The sequence below is a fragment of the Haemorhous mexicanus genome, chromosome 2 (genome assembly GCF_027477595.1).
Source record: "Haemorhous mexicanus isolate bHaeMex1 chromosome 2, bHaeMex1.pri, whole genome shotgun sequence".
NCBI classification, from domain to species: domain Eukaryota; kingdom Metazoa; phylum Chordata; class Aves; order Passeriformes; family Fringillidae; genus Haemorhous; species Haemorhous mexicanus.
Window position 1 is genome coordinate 26521944 of NC_082342.1, and position 19528 is coordinate 26541471.

Genomic DNA, 19528 nt, shown 5'->3' on the forward strand with positions numbered 1-19528 from the left:
GTGACAGGACCTACTGGAGACCCAAGGGGCACATGGAACATGAGCTATGGGAAAACATTCCCTATAGCAGCAATGCAGCCACTTTCTGACTGGGACTAGGGAGCCTCAGGAGATGTTACCATAGAATCTTATGAATGGTTTGCGTTGGAAGGGACCTTACAAGATCATCTCAACCACCCTGCCCCTGCCTTAGGCAGGGATACCTTCCACTAGACCACATTGCTCAAAGTCCCATCCAGCCTGGCCTTGAGTACTTCCAGTGTCCACAACTTCTCTGAACAACCTGTTCCAGTGTCTCACTACCCTCAAAGAATTCTTCCTTCCATCCCATCTAAATCTACCCACTTTCAATTTAAACCTGTTTCCCTTTTTCCTGTCAATACAAGCCTTGGTCAAGTCTTAGTGTTTCTGATAAGAACCCTCCAAGTATTGGAAAGCTGCAATAAGGTCTCCCTGCAGCCTTTTCTCCAGACTGAAGCCCCAGTTCTTTCAGCCTTTCCCCACAGGAGATGTGTTCCAACCCCATGATAATTTTTTGTGCCACTCTGGATCCACTCTAACAGCTCTGTGTATCTTGGGCTGGGGATCCCATAGCTGGATGTTCCTCCTGGTAAGTTCACAGAATTCACAGAATGACTAGGTTGGAAGAGCCCGTAAAGATCATCGAGTCCAATCCATAGTTTTGACAGCTGTGTCAGGTGTATTCTCATCTAGTCAGCCTGTGCACAGGGAAAGAAGCGTGAGAGGAGTGCACACCACTGTGCACCATTTGGTTAATGCATTTGCTGTAAAAGGAGAGGAAACTGGTGTAACAGCTGCAGGTAAGTGCCAACAGTCAGAGCAGTGGGGTTAGAGCGCAGGAAGAGTGGGAACAAAATTTAGCCCAGCTCTAGCTGCTATTAATGTGGAGTTTGGTCAGTTTATGAAAGGGGCCTCTATGACATGGTTGCTTGCAAAAGTAGGGGGCTCAGTGACCCAGAAGCTGCCTTCCACATCTCTTGGGCTCAGGTCAGATTGACCCTCCATTACCAAATCTCAATAACAGGTCCAGAGTCCTCCACAGCTTCTTGCCTGTCCCACTGAGCTGGACATGCTTGCAAAAGAGCAAATGGGGAAACAAAGCAGACCTTTGACCCCTTGCTACCACTATATTAGCTCTGCATAAATGCCAGGGTCTCAGATGAGCACCTACCTCAGCCTGAGAAAGAGAGAAAGCAGGACAGGTAAGAGCTGAACTCTATTCTGGGTGGCTTGGACTTTGTGACTGGTGTATCTAGCTCATAGACAAGTGAGTGGAGGTTGCCTCATCTCCTACTGTGAACCAAAGTGTGAGCCCTTCTCACGCTCCGTAGCCAGGAATGGTGCTGAAATAGAGGAGGGTGGGAGTACCTGGGGTCACGTGCTCTGAAGCTGAGTGATGGATAATCCATAAGACACTCATACGAGGGTCAAACCCATGGTGGGAGTTGCAGAATTTCAGTGTTGGGAGATACATAACCTTTTCCCAGGTGCCTCCACCACAGGGACTGCAAGTTCTAAAGTGGGTAAGAGCATCTGTTCATGCTCCTGGGAAGCAAATTTCTGCCTTTTGTGTACGTGGAGAAAAACTAGCTCTGGGATTAAAAATCAAGGAAGGGTAATAAAGGAGCAACTGTGCAAACATCTAGTGAACTGGGTGGTAGCTTTTGGAGGTAATCTGTGCAGAAGGAAATAAAAATGTATGGAAATCTCCTTACTGGGGGATAAAATGGAACATTGACTTGTAACCACCTGGTACAGGATTTAGCAAAGCATTCACATATAATAGACTTCTGGTCAGTTTTGCTTTTGCAATTCCTATGTTCAAAGTTTCATTCGTGTTCCTCTGAGTGATGAAGCCCCCTAATTGGGGGCATAAATAAATTTTAATTTCTAAACACCTTTTTAAATGCAGAATGTTTGGAAGCTTGTTTAGATGTAATTTCATATTTTCAGTGTGCCAAGTAGCAAATTCTGACTTTTTTAAAAGACAAAAGTAAAGGAAGTCAGATGAAGCTAAATTTTGCATTCACTCACTTTTGGGAACTTGTTCTGCTTAGGCTACTGTCTGCTGCATTAATCCCAGAGTGAAAAAGACAAGGGAACCTAGTTAGCTACTTGGGACTTTCCTCAACTAAAGCAAGAGAAAGTGCTCAGATCACTGAGTCACTAAGATGATCATTGTATGTAATGTACTAACTAGCACAATGTTCTTTAGAGCAATTTATCAAAACAAATAAAATGAAGAAATCCCACAATATGAATTTTTCAGTTGTACTTAAGCATTTTGGAAATTGGTTCTGACTTCTAGCACTTTTACTGGTTTGTTCAGTGCTGAAACAGGATTTTAGATCTCATATAAAAGAACTAGCTTTAACTGCCCATATTTCTTTGAGCTCTGAAAGTTATTATTGTGGATATTTGTGAATATACAAAGAAAAGGACAACATTTTTATACTACCTTTTCCTCACTTCTTCAGAGGAAATGCACATGAACTTTCTGTTCTTGTCTTCGTTTATTGGTTAGGTTTGTTGCAGAAATTTGGTGTTTAACCAACATGTTTTATTTCTCTGAAAACAACCCAAACACTGTATGCTGATTCCTTCAGGTCTCTCTGTGTAGAGAGCAGAACTGGTACTCAAACCATGCTGCAATCCAGGGCATTGGTGGTAGCTCTGATTCTGCTCCTTAGCACCACTCTCCCGGGTAAGTCTGAAAAGCTTTGCTGTTTGTCTGAGACAAAGGTCAGCTCCACAGATTCTCATGCATCATGAAGTAGGAATGAAGCCAAATAATTCAGTTGAAGACAATGAATACACACTGCTTGGCAGTGTGGAACAAGTCAGTAGAGACCTGGCATGAAAACTGCCCATACTGGGTGCAAATGCTCTGCCATGGAAGGTCTATGACTTAGATACCCATGACTGGGTGAAGAGAGGGTGCTGAATGCTGGAGAGCAAATCCTGGGGGAGGTTCTGAATCTCAGAATTTCAAATCTCTTCCCCTGCAGCTGGGGGAAGATACCAGAGACACAAGAGACATGAGAAACCTCATGGAGTTTTGCTTTTTTTCTCAGAAGTGCAGTCCAAGTCCATCTTTGAGAAAGACCGTCGTGAGTTGCTGGCCATCCCTGAGACTATTGCATCTTACTTCTATGAAGCTGTGAACAAGGTGTCCCCTAAAGTCAGCCAGTTCTTGTTGGATACTGTCCAGAGTCCAACAGTTATTGCTGCCAGGTATGGAAAGCTCTGTACTAACACTCCAACAGCCATGTGTGAAAAGGGAGAGGGAGGTGTGGGAGAAAGAACAGACTCATCAGCTATCCCTGTGGGGAGATCCAAGGGGAAATTAACCAGCAACCAAAGCCTGATGTACCAAGGGAGCAAGGTGCTGGAAGGGGGAGTGAGGTGATACGGTCTGCTGGTGAAAGCTCTTCCCAGGGATGCACATTGTACACAGTGTTCACAGGGATGGCAGGTATTGCTCTTTATCGACAGGTAGTGAGGGAGGAGGTTGCTGGCTGGTGGGAAATCAGCTCCTCTGGAAGGGTGCTGCAGTGCTGTGAGGGGCTGAGTACTCAGTGTGCCAGGATCACTTGATGCAAATCACAGACCTGGCTCTAGTTGTGCATATGTCTTGTTCAAGGTAAGGGAATGAGTTTCCTCACAAAAGGAAAAGCATGATCACCCTAGAGACAGTTTCATGTAACTCATGGCACACATGTACTGCCTATTCCTGTCTTCTGAGGAAAACCCCTCTAGGACTGCTGAGGAGCTTTGCTCTCCTGGTGACAGGCAGAGTGGTAACTACAGCAGATGGGAATTACCCTCTCATACTTGTGTGTCTTACCACATACTCTGTTGTCTCCTGCAGACAGAGAATCGCCAAAGAAGCAACTAAAGTCAGTATAATGTTTGAACAGCTGGTTGAAAAAATAAAGAATCTGTGGTACACAAGAATCCTAGGCTATTAGCCAAATGAAGACAAGTCAGCCTTTCCTGATGTGAGCGTGTAACACCTTCCAGTGTCCTCTTTCCCCCTGCCCCCCTACGGACCAAGATAAGTCAATAAGACAGAATCGATGCTCCTCTTAATGCCACCAGAGGGAACCCACCTTCAAAGACAAAAGATGGAAGGCGTCTGCCGAAGGCATCTGCTGAAGCCTCCCCAGAAAAAAAACAAGTGGCTGGGCATGGGGACGGCAATATAGAGATTCTTCTGTAGCCAAATCTTGAAAATTAATTCCTCCTGAATGGCTTGGTCATTGCCCCTCTAATAAAAAAAAAAAAATGTTGGTTGTTACACTTCCTTAAGTTTATTGTTTGTATTGACCATTATGGCATCTGACTCACCTTGGCATCCCATTCTGCTGAGAATGTAGCTGTGATTCACAAGAAGTTTTTGCAGGCAATGCTAACAAACCCTGGGTGTTCAGGCACTTTTAACTAAGCTCAGATTTTTCTTGGGTGGAGGAGGTACTACCTGAGCATCTTTCAGAGTAGCCATAACTGACTGTGCTTCTTGGGTAGGTGGGAAGCAAATAGGTGCACCTGTATCACGTGTGTGAAGATTTCAGATAATTTGGGAAAACAAGTGCCAGTAAATTGAACTGTCCATCAACCTAAACTGGACTTTGGAAGGATGTCTCATTAGTCAGAGAGGCTACTGAATGAGCTTTTCCAAAGGAGAAATGAGTGGAAAATTTCTCACTATCTTGACCAGTTTATTAGAGGGACCTATGCCTGGCACTGTGTATGAAGACCTGCCACGTCCTCATCATTCCTGTGTAACTGCATCAGCCCAGAAACCGACACTGGACAGAGAAATCTATTTTCTTTCTCATTAAGCAAGCAGAAGCAAGTAGGCAATATTTCTGAAGTCACAATAGCAGACTGTGGCATAGGCTAAAGCAAACCAATAATTATGTTGTTTTGTTTTGTTTCTTTAATTATCAGTCAGATCAGCTATAAGCTTGCACCTAACCACTTGCCTGGAATAAAATCCCCTCATTCTCCATTTTCTTTGTCTCAGCAATTCATTTTTACCGTGTGCAATCACAATGAAATCAGTGTCCCCATGCAGAGCAGCAAGTTCTTCGTTCTCCAATGGCTTCACCTGTTCTGCAGAGATGTTTTGCAGGTTTATTTATTGCTGCTCATATTCCTTAGACAGTCTGTGCTTCTCTGGCCCAATGAACAAACATGCATATGTATTACGTAAATGGACCTGTATTTAGGAGGAGATTCAGAAAAGCAGATGTTTTGGTGATAAGAATATTTACCACATGAAAAAGCCAGGTCCATTAGCTCTTTTGCTACAGGGATGACTTCCTTCCTGCTTGTTTCCCATGTGTCTGTTCAATCTTTTTTTTTTTTTTTCCCTAAATATGACACTTAAAAGGAGAAGCCCTGCAACTTAAATTCTCTCTTGTCCCAAGGAATAAGTCACCATTCTGTATTTTCTCAGAATAGATCTTGTTCTTCTGGCATTTCAAAAGTACTTCTTTCTGACAGAGTGAAAGTCATGAGTGTATGAAAGAGCCTGAATATTCTCTTAAGAATTTGGTGTCCTGGAAATTGGCATTTCAGCCTTTTCAATCTACTTGTCTGCACTGCCAAAACGAGTAGGAAAAAGTTTGGAAAGTATAGGGGTCCTCATGTAGCATTTTGAGCCTGTGTGTGACTTCACCAATGCAACCCAGTGGTGTTGCTGTATTGCATCACTGCACAGCCGGAGCAGCACAGTAGCTGATATGAATTCTGTGCTAAAACATTAAAAAGTCAACATTTTGTTGAGTGCACTTAATTTTATCTTTTTGCTTCTTTGCAATATGACCTCCAGAAAATCCAAGCCAGATGAATCCTGAACAGCAGTTTGATGTCTGATTTTAGCAGATGGGCAAAACAGAATCAGAACATAGATCTCTGTGTTTGTACTCAAGCTCCTGACCATTTAGTTAGTTATCTATGCATTTTTATGCTTGAAAAAAACAAGTAGAAAACCTTCCAGGTAGTTAATCTTTTGTACAATCTACAACGTGGGGCAAGCTATGAAGAGCAAAGTAGACAACCTTCCACTGCCACTTCCACCCCTAAAGGATGTTACCAGCATCCTTTAAGACAGAAACTAGCAGCTGAGACAGCATTCAGGCTGGGATTAGGTAGAGGAAAAAAAGATTTTTATCCCAAAAAGGACCCTGGGGCAAATTCAAGGGACATGTAATGAGTGAGACGTTTTATATTTCAGTGTTAAAATATTTCATATCTACTCTCAATTCTCAAGTGGAATAAACAAGGTAATCTGTAATTTCTTTTAAAAATATGTACAGAAATCACTTCCCAAGTGATGCCTGTTGCAGAGCTCACTGAGTGCTTCAAGATTCTTGGAGAGGCTTTGTAAGTGAAGCATTCATTTCAGTGAGATTCGTGTCATAGGAACTTTCTTGTTGAGTAATTATCATTCACCTTGCAAATTTGGAAAAGCTTGTGGCGTAACTGGTTCAACTGAGTCAATTAACATGAAATGATAAGAAATGTCAAATTTCTGTTGTTTCTGAGATGGGGGAATAACCCTTTGGGTGTTCATGATTTCTGCAAAAAACACCCTTTCTTGAAAAGTATTTATCATGGTGGGTACTTTACGCCATTTTCAGTGGCTCGGATTGTTTATGGCTTTTACACTTCCTACCTCCCCTCCTCTCTTCAGCGTTTGGAAAAATCACTAATTAATGCTAAGGGACCGCAGGCCCCGGCTCTGTGCTGCTTTGAAAAGTGGTTGCTGCCCTTTTCGACAAGCAGCCCAAGTCCTTCGGCAGCAGAGAAGTCCAGTGCAGGATGTTTGAGAAGACAAGGACTGGAAAAAAATCTTGTAAAATATTTGAAACTACTGGCTGGTACTCACACCTACACACATGCAGACATTCCATCTCAGTACCGCAGTTTTTGTTCCCTGGTGAAGGCCGTGCGGTCAGGCACAGCGAGGGGAAGGAGCAGGATGAGATGCTTGATGCACAGTAAGACGCAGAGCGGACATAGTTCTGAGGGCTCTGCCCTTCCCCACGGGCTATTGGCAAAGAGGCTTTCCCAGATTTTTAACGTAAACGCCAAAATCACAAACGGGGTGCTGTGTGTGCACGGGTGCGTGAAGTCAGTAAGGAAAAAAAGGCACAAGGATGCAGCGGCTGGCTGCGGGGGCAGCGCTCCCTGCGGAGGGGCTCGGTGGGACAGCGGGAGCCTTGCGTGCCGGCCGGGCGGCCGGGATCAGTCAGCGCCCGCTCCCTTTCGCTCCCCGCCCGCCGTGCCGGCCGCAGGGCGGGCGCTGACTCAGAGCGGCACTGCCGCCGCCGCCGCTTCGCACGCGATGTCGCCGGGTCCCCTCATCCCCCGCGGCCTCCCGGCGCCGCACAGGGAGCGCAGGCACGCTCGGGGAGCGGGAACTGCCTGGGGAGGACAAGGGGTACCCAGCCCGGCAGGGGATGCTCGGGTAGGCGGGAGTCGGGCGGGAGTGGCTGGAGGAAGGGAGGAGCAGTTTTCCAGCCATAATCCCACTCTTTGGTGAGGCTGGAATAGGTAAATTCCCCCCTACTGGCCGCCTGACCCCGTGGAATGGGAAGCGTGTTTCGGCATGGGCCGGGCTGGGGCTGAGAGGCTGCAGCTGGGCCGGCGTTGGGTGGGGAGGGCTTGAGTCTTGTTTCCGTAATACACAGAAAGTTTTTCTTATGTGTTTGCTCGCTTATCTGCGTGCTCACCCGAGAGGTGGGGGCTCCTTTCATCTGGGTGTGCAGTGACCATGCTGTGCTTTGCAGACACAGTTTTTTGTGGGGGAGAAAGGGTGTGCCAGGTTAGATGATCCCGTGTTGCAGATTTCTTTATGGTTAGATTTGGGGGCGATATGCGACTAGGCCACTTCTCTATGTGTTTATTTGTGAAATGTTTCCTAAAGTGTTTCTGGGTTTGCTATTCAAAAACCCAGAAAATTGCAGCATAAGTCCAAGCTAACTAATCAACCACGACATGCACTGATTCCTGAAGATCTTAACAGAAGAAATATTTACAAGTACAGCTGTTGTACATGTCAGTAAAGAGCACAGATCATATATATTCACCTTTATATTCACCTATCTTCAGGTTTACAGTAGCATCCTTGTTAAATTGATTCAGATGTTGGTTTTGGGGCTATTTTATTCTCAGTTCTCTTGAGAGAAAAAAACTTCAGATGTAAAGGAAAAATGTGCGAGTGACTCAGTGTTTGAAAACCAGTGGATTAAGTTTTCTGCTTAGAAAAAATATTTCAGGACAGTTATTTTTTTCCTGATTGTAACATTTTCTCTTCTTTCCATAGGCTTCATTGTCTCTTGCATTTCTTGGGGGTGCCTGATGTTAAAAGTCAGTGAAGGATTGCTGCTTTGGAGTGGAGTACAGATCCTCCCAGGTAACCTGTCCTTCAGCAGCGGCTTCCAAATGCTGTGCTCAAATCGGCTTTGATACTTGGAGGGCACGGGACTGTAAAACAGCCAACGTGGCTGTGTGACCTGCAGGAGTAATCTCTTCTCAGCTGTGGTCAAGTAAATCCCAAGTTTTGTTGTTTTGTTGTTTTTGGTTTTGTTTGTTTTCTTTTTTTTTTAAGGAAGGAAACCCACATAAATCAAACCTTTTTAATGGCCACTGGCTGTTTTATCCTTAGTTTAATTCTGCCTTTTGTCAGTTAAACTGCCACTGAGGCTGTTGGCTATTTCAGCCTTTTAGGTTGCCCATATTTCTGAGCTGCTTTGCTCAGCATGAAAGTGGGAAGTGTCCTATTTCTTCTTTTTGGGTGGCAAAAATAGTTGGAGCTACATACAATTATTTTAGCAATCTAAGTAACTAATTAATCCTTTTCTGGTCAGGAAAAGGCTTGTGGTTTTTAGATTTCAAATGAGCTTTTACTATTCTAATTATAAATTTGACTTGATAGAAGTCCTATTTTGTAAAAATAACTGGTAGATTTTTCTGGAGGGAGAAAATGATCATTTTATTTGGAGTTACCCATTTTTCCAAATAGTACTTTGATACCCCAGAAAAATAAAATCTATTATATAAAATCAACATATGTATACATGACACATAATACTTGACTATTTATTGAGAAGCAATGCTTCATCCAAAACAGTCATTAATCTGATTAACTGTGTTTCTAAAATGTTCTTTGTTCAGAAAAATTCCATTCTTCTTTGGACTTCTTAATAGCAGTTAGGTTTAAAAATTTTCCACTTCAGTTGTAAGTGCCTTTTCCTCCATATATTACTGAGGAGGGCTCACTGTGGAGGTGAAGGAGTGAGGAAAAAAAAATTTCTCTGTTGAATTGACTCACCATAGGTCAATAATTTTTGCCAGCTCATGTGCAGTGTTAGAAATATGGTGCAGGCCATTGTCATCTGTAAACCTAGAGAAAAATTCTTGTATCGAAAGACAAGAACAGTAGGCACTTACAGAAGTTTTTTGGGCAGCTCATTGCTATCCACCATAGAGGGCTGGCAGGTAATGCAGACATTGCAGACTCCTGTCATAACACATAAAATCAAAATATGGAGCACGAATGCAGAAAGTACTTCAGTTCTTGCCATGCATTTTCCCCCACAGAGTACCAGGGTTTATAACTGACTCCCTTGATGAAGCAAATCTCAGACCTGACTTAAATAACTGAGTAAATAAAAAACCTGGTTTTGAAGCACCTAAATTGGTATGTGGCAGCATGGCTGTTTCCTGAGTGGACTGACTATGTGTGATACTAATAGATGGTTATATCCTCAAAACCCTTCAGCTTTCCTTTTAAAGGAATGTTTATTTCCCTTCCAGTGTGTGTAAGGAAAGTCTGTGGTTAAAGGGTAAACCTACTAGTTCAAAGCCAAGTAACAGGAACCTCTGAATATATTTGGCATGGCATCTCATGATTTTCAGTGAATTTTGTGAGTCCTGAGGATAAAGGACAGCTACCTACCCTTATGGGTTTTGACAGATACATGTGAAAAATAATCTGTTAAGTGTGTGCTTTTAGTGAACCAGATGATTGCCTGCAGTTTTCTCCAGCTGCACTGGTAATGGCACTTGTTAGAGCATGAGTCAGAACAGAAGATTGCTTTTTTCAGATCAAAAGGAAGAAGATGCACATCACTATTTGTCCTCTCCATGAACATGAGACACTCTGTGTCAAAGCCCGGTAGTTATCCTGCAGCTGTTAGCCGACACTTCAGCTGCTGTGTTTTTATACCAGAGTTTATCCTGTCCTTACAGCCATGGGAGAAGAGCAGGGAACAGAGGTGCCTAAAGCAGAGAACACAGATGCCTAAATTACTGTGACCTTGCCCTATGCTTCATCCAAGTTGCTTGAAGGCACTTTAAAGAAGGTGCAGCCAGCAGCATAGGAAACCCAGTCCAGCAGCACAGCTGGGAGCACTATTTGGATGGCTCCTCTCTCTGTGTGAGGCCACAGAATTATGAATTTCATGGGTCTTCAGAGCTTTTGGAGATGAGTGTGTCTCATCTTCATTAGCATGAATTCTAGGAGACACACTAATCCACCTGGGTTCAGTGCTGGGTAGGTAGTTTGTGAGTTAGGCTTTTAGTCTTCTCAGCCAGCCAAACCCCAGCTTTCTTGAAGTTAGTCATACAAAATTCCAGTTGATTTTCAACAAAACTAGCAGTTTCCATACTTACAGTAATTACTTATTTGGACAACAGTGGAAATAAGGACTTATAAGCATCATCAGTCTAGTTGCACAAGTACTTAAAAATTAGAAGAGTAGGAGAGTTACCTCTCCTTTATGAATCAGCAGGGATTTCAGACATTTTTAATAGCTTCAGGAAGGTCGCAGCCTCTTGAGTGGCTGTGCAAAAGTGTGTGTCATGGCACCCTCAATGAGGTTGCCAAAACACGACTCCTGGAAGCTAGGGGATTATAAGGGTTGCTCAAGGTTTATTCTCTTCTCTAGCTTTAGATTTTTCCAAAGCCTTCTTCTCTGTTCTGGTGAGGCATCTTGAAAAAGTTTTTAAATTACTTGGTAGTGTTCCTAAGTGGTCAGAAGTACCATGTTCTTTGACTAGATTTCATAACATCTGACACCCCATCTAGAGCTGAGGTTTTGGGTGCACCACTGCACTTCTCAGTGCATTTGTGGCCCTCTTTGCTTCTCAGCACCTTTCTATTCACAGTGTCCTGGCTGGTTATGAGGAGAGCAGAGGTTTATGAATGTATCTGTGTCTCTTGAAAGCTGCCAACCTTCTACTCTTACTTGCAACACCTTTCAGGTGGCGTGATTGTACCCATGGTGGGTAACTCCCACAGGTTCAAACACAGGCAAAAGGAAATACGCACCTGCTGTATTCTCTCTTTTTTTTTTTTTAATGTTCTTTTTTTCATAATGGCTTGCATGTTTTCTCTGTGTGAGGCATGGGTAGAAGTTTCTGTGGTTCCCAGAGGCTGACGAGTGGGTGACAGGGGAAATGGTGGTTGTAAGTCAAGCAGTTGTTTAGGCAGTGAACAGAGGGAAGTCACATGAGTGGTCAAGTCAGGTGCATGGTACCATATATGGCAAACATTTGTGCTGTATTTAATTATACATGGTGTTTCTCAGTGCAAAAGCTGCTCTTTGCATTTCAAGTTTGACTTTTTGGACATTTTGTGTAACAGTTTTAAAGCTAGACTGAAAATTTTGATGGATTTTAAAACCACTGACCAAGTTTCAATCTCTGAGCAGATGCCACACAGTTTCACAGTCTGGTTTTCTTCGCCTCAAGTTGAGGGTTAAAGAAAGGGCAGTCTTTGAGAAACAGCTGATCTTTTATATTCATATTAACTAATTTTATCAATGGAGAAAGAAAGAGGGCATCAGATTCTGGGAACTCCATTGCACAGTAAAAAAGAGGGTTGCTTTTTTAGCTTTTTTCTTCAGAATTGACTAGTAACTTTTGGATGCATCCAGTTATTTCCTGATACTATTGAATCCACTTTGCTTTTGAAGGATCTGCTTTTTAGAAAGGGAGAAGTCACCTTTTCTCGATATCAGTGCTAATACAAATGAAAGCCTTTGAATTTACCTTGTGGGAAGCATATTCTTTGAGATAGGATTCTCATCTTACCTTCCCTGTGACCTACTCTAGTCCCCAAAGCAGCTAAATTTAGTCCAAATTTTAATAGAAACATTTGCCTTTTCTTTTTTGAGATCTGTTGCCGAGTTGCCTCTTGTAAAATCCCATGTACTCTAGAAAATGTGAGAAGTAAACAGGAGAGGATGTATACTCACTTATTAGATTTAGTGGGAGATTCTGACTAAGAATGTGGTCTTTTACTAATAATGAAACTGTTTTGAAGTTTGAAAATACATATTTTGGTCACAATGCACTATTTGGATGATTGATATTGATCATGTTGGCTCTCAAACCAAAGTGGCCTCAGTTTCCAAAGCTGCTGCAATCTGTTCAGAAAGATAAGTGAGGTGAATTGGGAAAAAAGCCCCTACTTTTCAACTCATATTTAAAAAAAAAAAAATGAACACAGCCTCAATTTGGGCAGCAATTTTTTACCAGCTCAGAGGGGGAAGACTGCCTTTCTTCTTGAAGGCTGTTAGTTTTTATTCCACTTGCTTTTTCATCTCCTATATTTTGCATTCTTTTACTTCATTATGAGCTCAAGTCTTAGCTGCCCAGATGCCTGGGGCCAGAACCCCTCTGTCATTTAGTGAGACTGGACTATTCCAAAACCTCCTGTCACTTGCAGCAAGACTCCAGCAGCATACTGAACACCTGCACCTGCTAACCGAGCAGCTGCTTGGGTTGTTATTGAGACCAAGAGCGCGCTAATTGCAGGCTTTGTGGTACAATATTAAAACGTTAGATGAGACACCATGGGCCCTTTCTGGTTTTTTAGGGGCTCCCAGCCACTTCTGTGTGTGACGTTGGGTAGCATTGTAATTACTTCTGAGGCCATTTAACTCATTGCCAGTTTCCATCCGTTGTGAATTTAGGTAGCTCGCTCTTTGCTCCTCTTCATGAGCTGATCCCTTTCTCTGACAATATGCAGAATGCTGACATATTTGGTAAATAGCCTGAGGTGATGGATTTTCCATTGCAGGATTGTGGGTGTCTTTCTGTTCTTCATTTGCTACGAAATGTTCTCCTTAACTGGGTGAAGCCTTTTAATCCAGAGAAGAATCATAGAATTATTTCAATTGGGAAAGACCTTTAAGAACATTGAGTACAAGTGTTTCAGTTAGACATTTTGGGACACGTAATGATTTGTACTCAAATCAGTTTGTAAATCTACTCACAAGTTCCTGCTGACCTCAAGAGCAGAAGTGATCCTGCAGGGATAACAAATTAGTATTCCAGTAGTAACAGTCTATCTGTTAGGAATATGTGTAAGTGTCCCCACCCACGAGCTGATATCTCTTTGTACAATATGCTCTGCAAAGCCCCTATTCTCCTATTTATGAGGAGAAAACCTCATAAATATCATTGCAACATTGTTACAAAGTCAGGAAATATTCTTTTTGTAGTCCACCCTATTAGAAACCTGAGGCACAGACAGGCTGCGAGGGCTTTTCCTCCCACCAGTCTAAAGGAGCCAGCACAAGAAGCTGCCGATGAAATCTGGATGCATCTAAGTCAGTGGAAGTTCTCCTCTTGGCTTCCAAGAGCCAATCTTCACTGCAATACTTGTGGAGGGTCAGTCCACACTGTGTCTACACCACTTTTCTTGTTTTTAGCGCTGCAAGTTTGCCCTGCTTATCCTTGGTCTGAGGCTATTCCCTGTGTGACTTTTTCCTCAATCTTCTGCAACTTGAAGTTCCATTTAGCTGTGGAGCAGTTGTTGGTGTTAGCACATCTGCTGCTGAAATTAAGGTTGCAAAAATTCTTTGCCTATTTAAGCAAGCATCAGGTCTGAGTACAATTTTTCTTTGTGTTGAGATGAAATATTTTATTTCTGAAAATTTCTGGTTCATTCAAGCCAAAATGGAGACCAAGAGACATATCTAACAGGATCCTGATTTATATGAAGAAGAAAAGGCACTTCAGCTTTGATTGTGCACACCTCAAGAAAGTGCACCAACCTCTAGACTGGGAGTGGTACTGGTGGTGTAGTTGTTTTCATTAAAAACCGCAAAAGGTCCTGATTTAATTCTAAGGCAATATAAAAGCATCTCTGAAATAATGAAAATGTTTGTGGAATGGGCAGATGAATGTTTCCATCCCGACTCATTGACAGATTTTCTAGCAATGCTTTGCTACTTTTTCATGACTATGAAAGCAGAAGTTAGATTACAAAAAGCCAAACCATATTTATTAGCTGCAGTCATATTGGATTTATTTTAAAACAATAAATGTTGTGTGGGGAAAAAGCCCAATGCAAATTACTGGCCAAGGTCTTTGGTAAGTGTCATGTCAGAATTGCACTATTTCCATTTTACATAGCAAAGCAATTTACTGTCATTCAATTCTTTTAACATGGAGAAAATAAGCATCCTGTTACATTATTCAAGTCTTCCACATTAAATACTTTCAATCACAATAATTTTGGTATCATCCCAAGATATGTAAATGCCAACAAACAAATAATAAATGTTAATATGGAATAGTAAAAGTTCCTGAGGTAAAGCTATTCAAGTATAGGTTGTCTTTTCTTTAAATAAAAAAAGATTGAAAATAATATTTACCATGTCATGAAAGTGCCAAATGATCTGCAGTTCACAAGAAAATAAATTACGCTAATTTGGGTGAAAGACTGAAAGAAACTGGCAAGTTTTCCTTTGCTGAAATAATTGTCTCATGTATTTTAATTCTTTGCTCATGTGGAGTATTTGCTGTGGCATTTATACATTATTCTCCTCAAGCCTGACAATATTTATCAAGTTTATTTGTTATTTTCCAGAAACTAAATCTTTAGGCATGAGATCTTGGTGGAGCTCCTCAGTAATTTTTCCGATTTGATCTGGTGTTTTGAAGTATTAAAAAAGAAAGAAAGAAAGAAACCAGCAGCTCTAACTAGAATTATTTAAAGTCTTGTGGATTGGCTATATTCTGAAGTATTGTAGTGCTTTCAGCGGGGATCAAGGAAATAATGAACAAGTCTGACTTACTGTTTTTTTCTATAATAAAAATCATATCTTAGTTGAAAGGCAAATCTTAGGCTTATTTTTTTACAAAAAAAAAGAGTCTCTTGTTATATACTTGTAAAAATAGAAAGAAGATAAGAGATTGAGAAGAGACAGCAGTTTCTGAAGGTCACTGCAAATAAATTTAAAACCTTATAACTTTAAGATTGGAACTGACACTGGCCTCATTCTCAAACACTGGCAGGTCTGGGAAGAGTTGATGCCCTTCACGCAGCTGTAAGCCTGAAAAAGGAGTTTGGCAGTTAGGTGGGGGTGGGAGGGAAAGCCTGTCATGTGGAGGAAAAAAAACAAAATCTTTTAGAAGAGGTAGTGAGGGAGGAAACAAATGCATGCAGTGAAGGGAGGGGAGAGAAAAAAGCTTGTGTGTCTCAGTGATACCCTCGTTTTAGTATCCCACTGTGTGCCAGAGAGCACTCTGCCACCAGCAATTGCTGAAAGACGCTTCTGCCTCCTCCAAGCCTGCAGAGCCAGCTCTCCACCTGCTCTGCTAGCCAGTGGTCCAGTGTGGAACTGGCTGGGGAGCTGGGCAGGATGTGCAGGTTTCTGGGTTTGCACTGCCCTTGCATGATATCTGCTCTTGTTTCTCTGCAGACATTAAACAGTTCAACTGTTCAACAAGGTTCAATGCAAAATGCAAATACCAGGATTTATTTGTAACACTCAAAAGAGTTATTCCCATTTACAGTCGTTTAGAAAATACAGAGGTGTGAAAAGCCATAGTGAATGTACACATGCTGCAGTGACATCAGAGGGATGCCACTTCCATTGTCCAGTCTCCAGGGTTTTTTTCCTCTACTGTCCAGACAGTTTTTACATGAGCTGTGTTAGCTGACATAGGTGTCTTCCCTTTGAAGCCTTTAAGCAGGTTTGCATGTGTGTAACCTTTCACTCTAGAAATCACTCCTTAGTAGAAGGCAGTGACTCTTTAGTTCTGACCCAAGCAATCAGAAATTGTGTCAGGTCCTCAAAAAAGTCTTAAAAAGCACAAGTGTGCTTTTGTTGGTCTTGTTTTCTTTAAGAGAAAGGTTAAGTGCAAGGTTTTGCTTGTCTCCTGGTCTCTCTGCCTTAAAATTCTGTTTTTTCTGAAATTCAAGGGGCTAAGCACTTTCATTATTACAATTAAACCCAAAGATTTAATGCTGTAATAAGAACCTGAGACTTAAAATGCACAAGATCGAGTTATGAGAACTGGTTACACACAAATTCGTTGAAATATTGGATTTTTAAGTTCAAAAAACCTCCAAAAACCCAAAATTGATCAGGATGGTTTGAAGACATCGCACACTACTTGTGGGCAAGCGAGGAACCAGAAAGAAACACCTGGGTTCCTTTTCTTGCACAGAATAAAAACCTGTGCAGGCATAAGTTCAAAACTTGTTTTGGAGAGGCCTTGACTGAATCATATGGTTCTTCTCTGTTGTTTGTAGCACTTGTACTGGGGTTCCAGGATGAGCATTTGTAGCTATTTCTTGGTATGATGGTTTCACATTCACACCATGCATTGCCACAGCAATCCCTGTGAAGCAATTCTGTGGTTGTTTCCATCTACCTGCATTTAAAAGGAAGCAATATCCCTCCTACCTGAAGCACTGCTTGCATTACACTTGCACCTGTCTGTTGTTTCTCCTTTTTTTTTCCTGCCATCTTTGGGGGAAGAAGTTCCTTTCTCCACAGTCCAAGCTCACAGTCAGAGGGACACAGAGCACTTCCTCTTCCTGGTGGCACACTCTCCTGCCACAAAATTGGATAAGGAATGGCTCAGGTGGCTGTCCAGGGTATCAGAGCTGTTGCTGCTCATTTTCACCCGTGGGCACAGGCACTGGAGCATGGCTCTCCGGATGTAGTTGTCAAAGAAAAAGTAAATGAAAGGGTTGGCACAGCTATTGGCAAAAGCAAAAGGGCTGCTCACCTTCATGCCCAGCTGGGCAACCGTGCCAGAAAAACAGTCGGGCTGCTTTAGGAGACGCAAAAGGGTGGCCATAAGCTTGAAAAGGTTGTAAGGGACCCAGGAGACAACAAAAGCTGCCACTACAATGAAGACAATCTTGATGGATTTTCTCAGTTTCTTATCACGTTTCCCAGCCTTCTGATAGTGCACACAGAGTCTCTTGGTGATGGAGCAGTAAAAGGTTAAGATACTAAACAGAGGGAAGAAGAAGGCCAGGATTAAAAGCATCAGCGACATGATCTGTTTGACTTCTGTCACGGCTTTGTCTGTGCAGTAAGTCTTTCCATATTGCATCTTCAGTTCTCTGGACAAAAGGGTTGGTATCCCTAAGCAGCAGGATAATACCCAGACAGAGATGCAGAGTGCTCCAAAATAGGATCTTGTCCTGATCCGTCGTGCGACAGAGGGGTGCATGATAGCAAGGTACCGGTCAGCACTCATGCAGGTGAGGAGCAGGATGCTGCAGTACATGTTGACTGAGATGACATAGGAACTAGCTTTGCAGAGGAAAGATCCTACCCTCCAGCTCTCGTCTGACACCTCCATGTCCACCCAGAAAGGCAGTGTGATGAGGAAGATGAAGTCAGACGTAGCGAGGTTGATGATAAAGATGTCAATCAGCCTCCGGACCCTCCGCTTGAAGATCAAGGCCGCTATCAGGACTGAGTTGCCAACAATGCCCACCAGGAACACGGTGCTATAAAGGATAGGCAGGAAAGTAGACATATGTTGCAGGTGCTGGTGCTGGCACTGGTCATCGTAGTAGTAGTCATAGTTGAAGGTGACTGTAGCCATGGATGACAGCGGGGTGAGTTCCATTTCTGTCCCAGCTGTCTTCATCCTCTCTCTGAGGGAGGCTCTGAGCTTCCCCTACTGTGCCCTTCCAGGTCTTCTTTAAAAATATTTTATCAGTGAGCAGGGAGGAGGGGGAGAGCCGGGAGGAGGAGAAAAGCGGTTTTTGTGGGGAGGTAATTTGTACGCTTTTAACCAACTGCAAAGGCAACGAACAAGCAACAAGAGTATCTGATGAGTCAAAACCCTGCCTTCAGAATAAATGCATTGTGGCTTTTTTAAAAATCAGGTTTAGTTTTACTGATTCTATCTCCCTTTTGCATTTTCCAGCTTCAGGTTTTGCTTTTCCTTCAGGTGGAGGGAAGGTAGTTTTTGAGATTCTGAACTTTTTGGTTTTTAGGAAAGTATATTGGTAGTTTAAAAAAATTTGAGATTGTACCAGCTTATAAGAAACCCGAGAACAGTGAATTCAGGTGCCCCAACCTTTATCTATATTCAAAACATTTTGTATAAATTGCTTGTCAGGACAAGTCTGACTTTCCTGAGGCTTGGAGATTTTTACTTTACTTGACTCTTTATGATTGTTGCTTTCTGTTTGAAAGAAATTCTCTCATATGGATATATATAGGGAAAAACATTTAAAACTCCTATATCCATTCTGCCCTGTAGCTGGTTGTTCTTTATCAGTCCCTGCCAGTGCCCCACTCCTGCCCTGCAGTCCCGCCAATTCCCCTAGGCCTGGACTTTCCACATCCAACTTAAGGAATGTATTAGAAACTTCGAGAATAATGTTCCAATTTGTTGTATATTCTTCTGTAATTTGAAACTTGATTTGATGCTCCCATCCCCCACATAGGCTTTATCATCAGCCACAGTCCTGGACTCTAGAGCAGTGGTTTGTTCCCTCTCCTTCTGGCTGCGCAGCCTGCGTGACTCTTGAGCTGTTCTTATAAACAGTGCTCACTTGTCTTAACGAGCTCTGATTTCCTTCATCTTTCATTTGCAGTATCAGTATTGCTCCAGCTGTGACTTACCTTACAGACAGCCCTTTCAGCATAAATCAAAGAGAAATTCTCATTTTTAAAACTACTAAACTCACTGCAGCTTTGTCAGTGCATACTAATTTGAAACCTGCACTATTGGTCTTCATCATCCTTCCTCTCTTCTAAAAATAAATTCATTTTCTCCTTCCTCTCCCTTCCACCAGCACGTTCACAGTCCAGGCAGACCTCCAGGATTCTCAGAACTTTGAAGAAATCACCTCCTGGTGCGTGCTCCATCCCTGGGCAGACAAATTGCATCTGTATCTGTCTCCACATGCAAAGAGCGACTCTAAATAGTGTGCACAGTGAGTTAATCCCTCCAGAGCACTCTGGATGCACTCAGATTCACTCTCCCAGTGCTCAGGTTATGTGCTGCTGTGCAGCAGCTGCCTGGTAGACTTCCAGGCACCTGGAAAAGCAGAAGCTGCTGTAAAATGACTGGCTGCTGGATGGAAGAGAATTTAAGTGGGCACTGGCTCATGTGATATGCTGATATGCTGATAACTAATAAGTACCCACTTATACACAACGGCCTTCCTAGCTGTAGAGCACTAGTGGACTCCAGCTGACTATTTTCATGG

At 42.6% G+C, this 19528-nt stretch overlaps 2 protein-coding genes across 2 annotated transcripts; one reads left to right on the forward strand and one right to left on the reverse strand.

Annotated features, from left to right (window-relative positions):
* Positions 1–20: 20 nt before the first annotated feature.
* LOC132323118 (apovitellenin-1-like) lies at positions 21–4321 on the forward strand. The gene is made up of 3 exons (XM_059837991.1): positions 21–2725; positions 3096–3255; positions 3893–4321. Exons 1-3 carry the CDS (start codon positions 2665–2667, stop codon positions 3990–3992), a joined length of 321 nt encoding a protein of 106 aa, XP_059693974.1. The 5' UTR covers positions 21–2664; the 3' UTR covers positions 3993–4321.
* An 11463-nt stretch (positions 4322–15784) lies between these two features.
* On the reverse strand, positions 15785–17992 carry GPR15 (G protein-coupled receptor 15). Its single transcript, XM_059837993.1, has one exon. It carries the CDS (start codon positions 17950–17952, stop codon positions 16852–16854), a length of 1101 nt encoding a protein of 366 aa, XP_059693976.1. The 5' UTR covers positions 17953–17992; the 3' UTR covers positions 15785–16851.
* Positions 17993–19528: the final 1536 nt, after the last annotated feature.

Excerpts from the sequence above, each read along its gene's own strand:
- LOC132323118 (XM_059837991.1), top strand. The coding sequence starts at position 2,665 with ATGCTGCAATCCAGGGCATTGGTGGTAGCTCTGATTCTGCTCCTTAGC. Across the intron at positions 2,726-3,095 it reads CCTTAGCACCACTCTCCCGG|AAGTGCAGTCCAAGTCCATC; the intron begins GTAAGTCTGAAA and ends TTTTTTTCTCAG. Across the intron at positions 3,256-3,892 it reads CCAACAGTTATTGCTGCCAG|ACAGAGAATCGCCAAAGAAG; the intron begins GTATGGAAAGCT and ends TGTCTCCTGCAG.
- GPR15 (XM_059837993.1), bottom strand. The coding sequence starts at position 17,952 with ATGAAGACAGCTGGGACAGAAATGGAACTCACCCCGCTGTCATCCATG.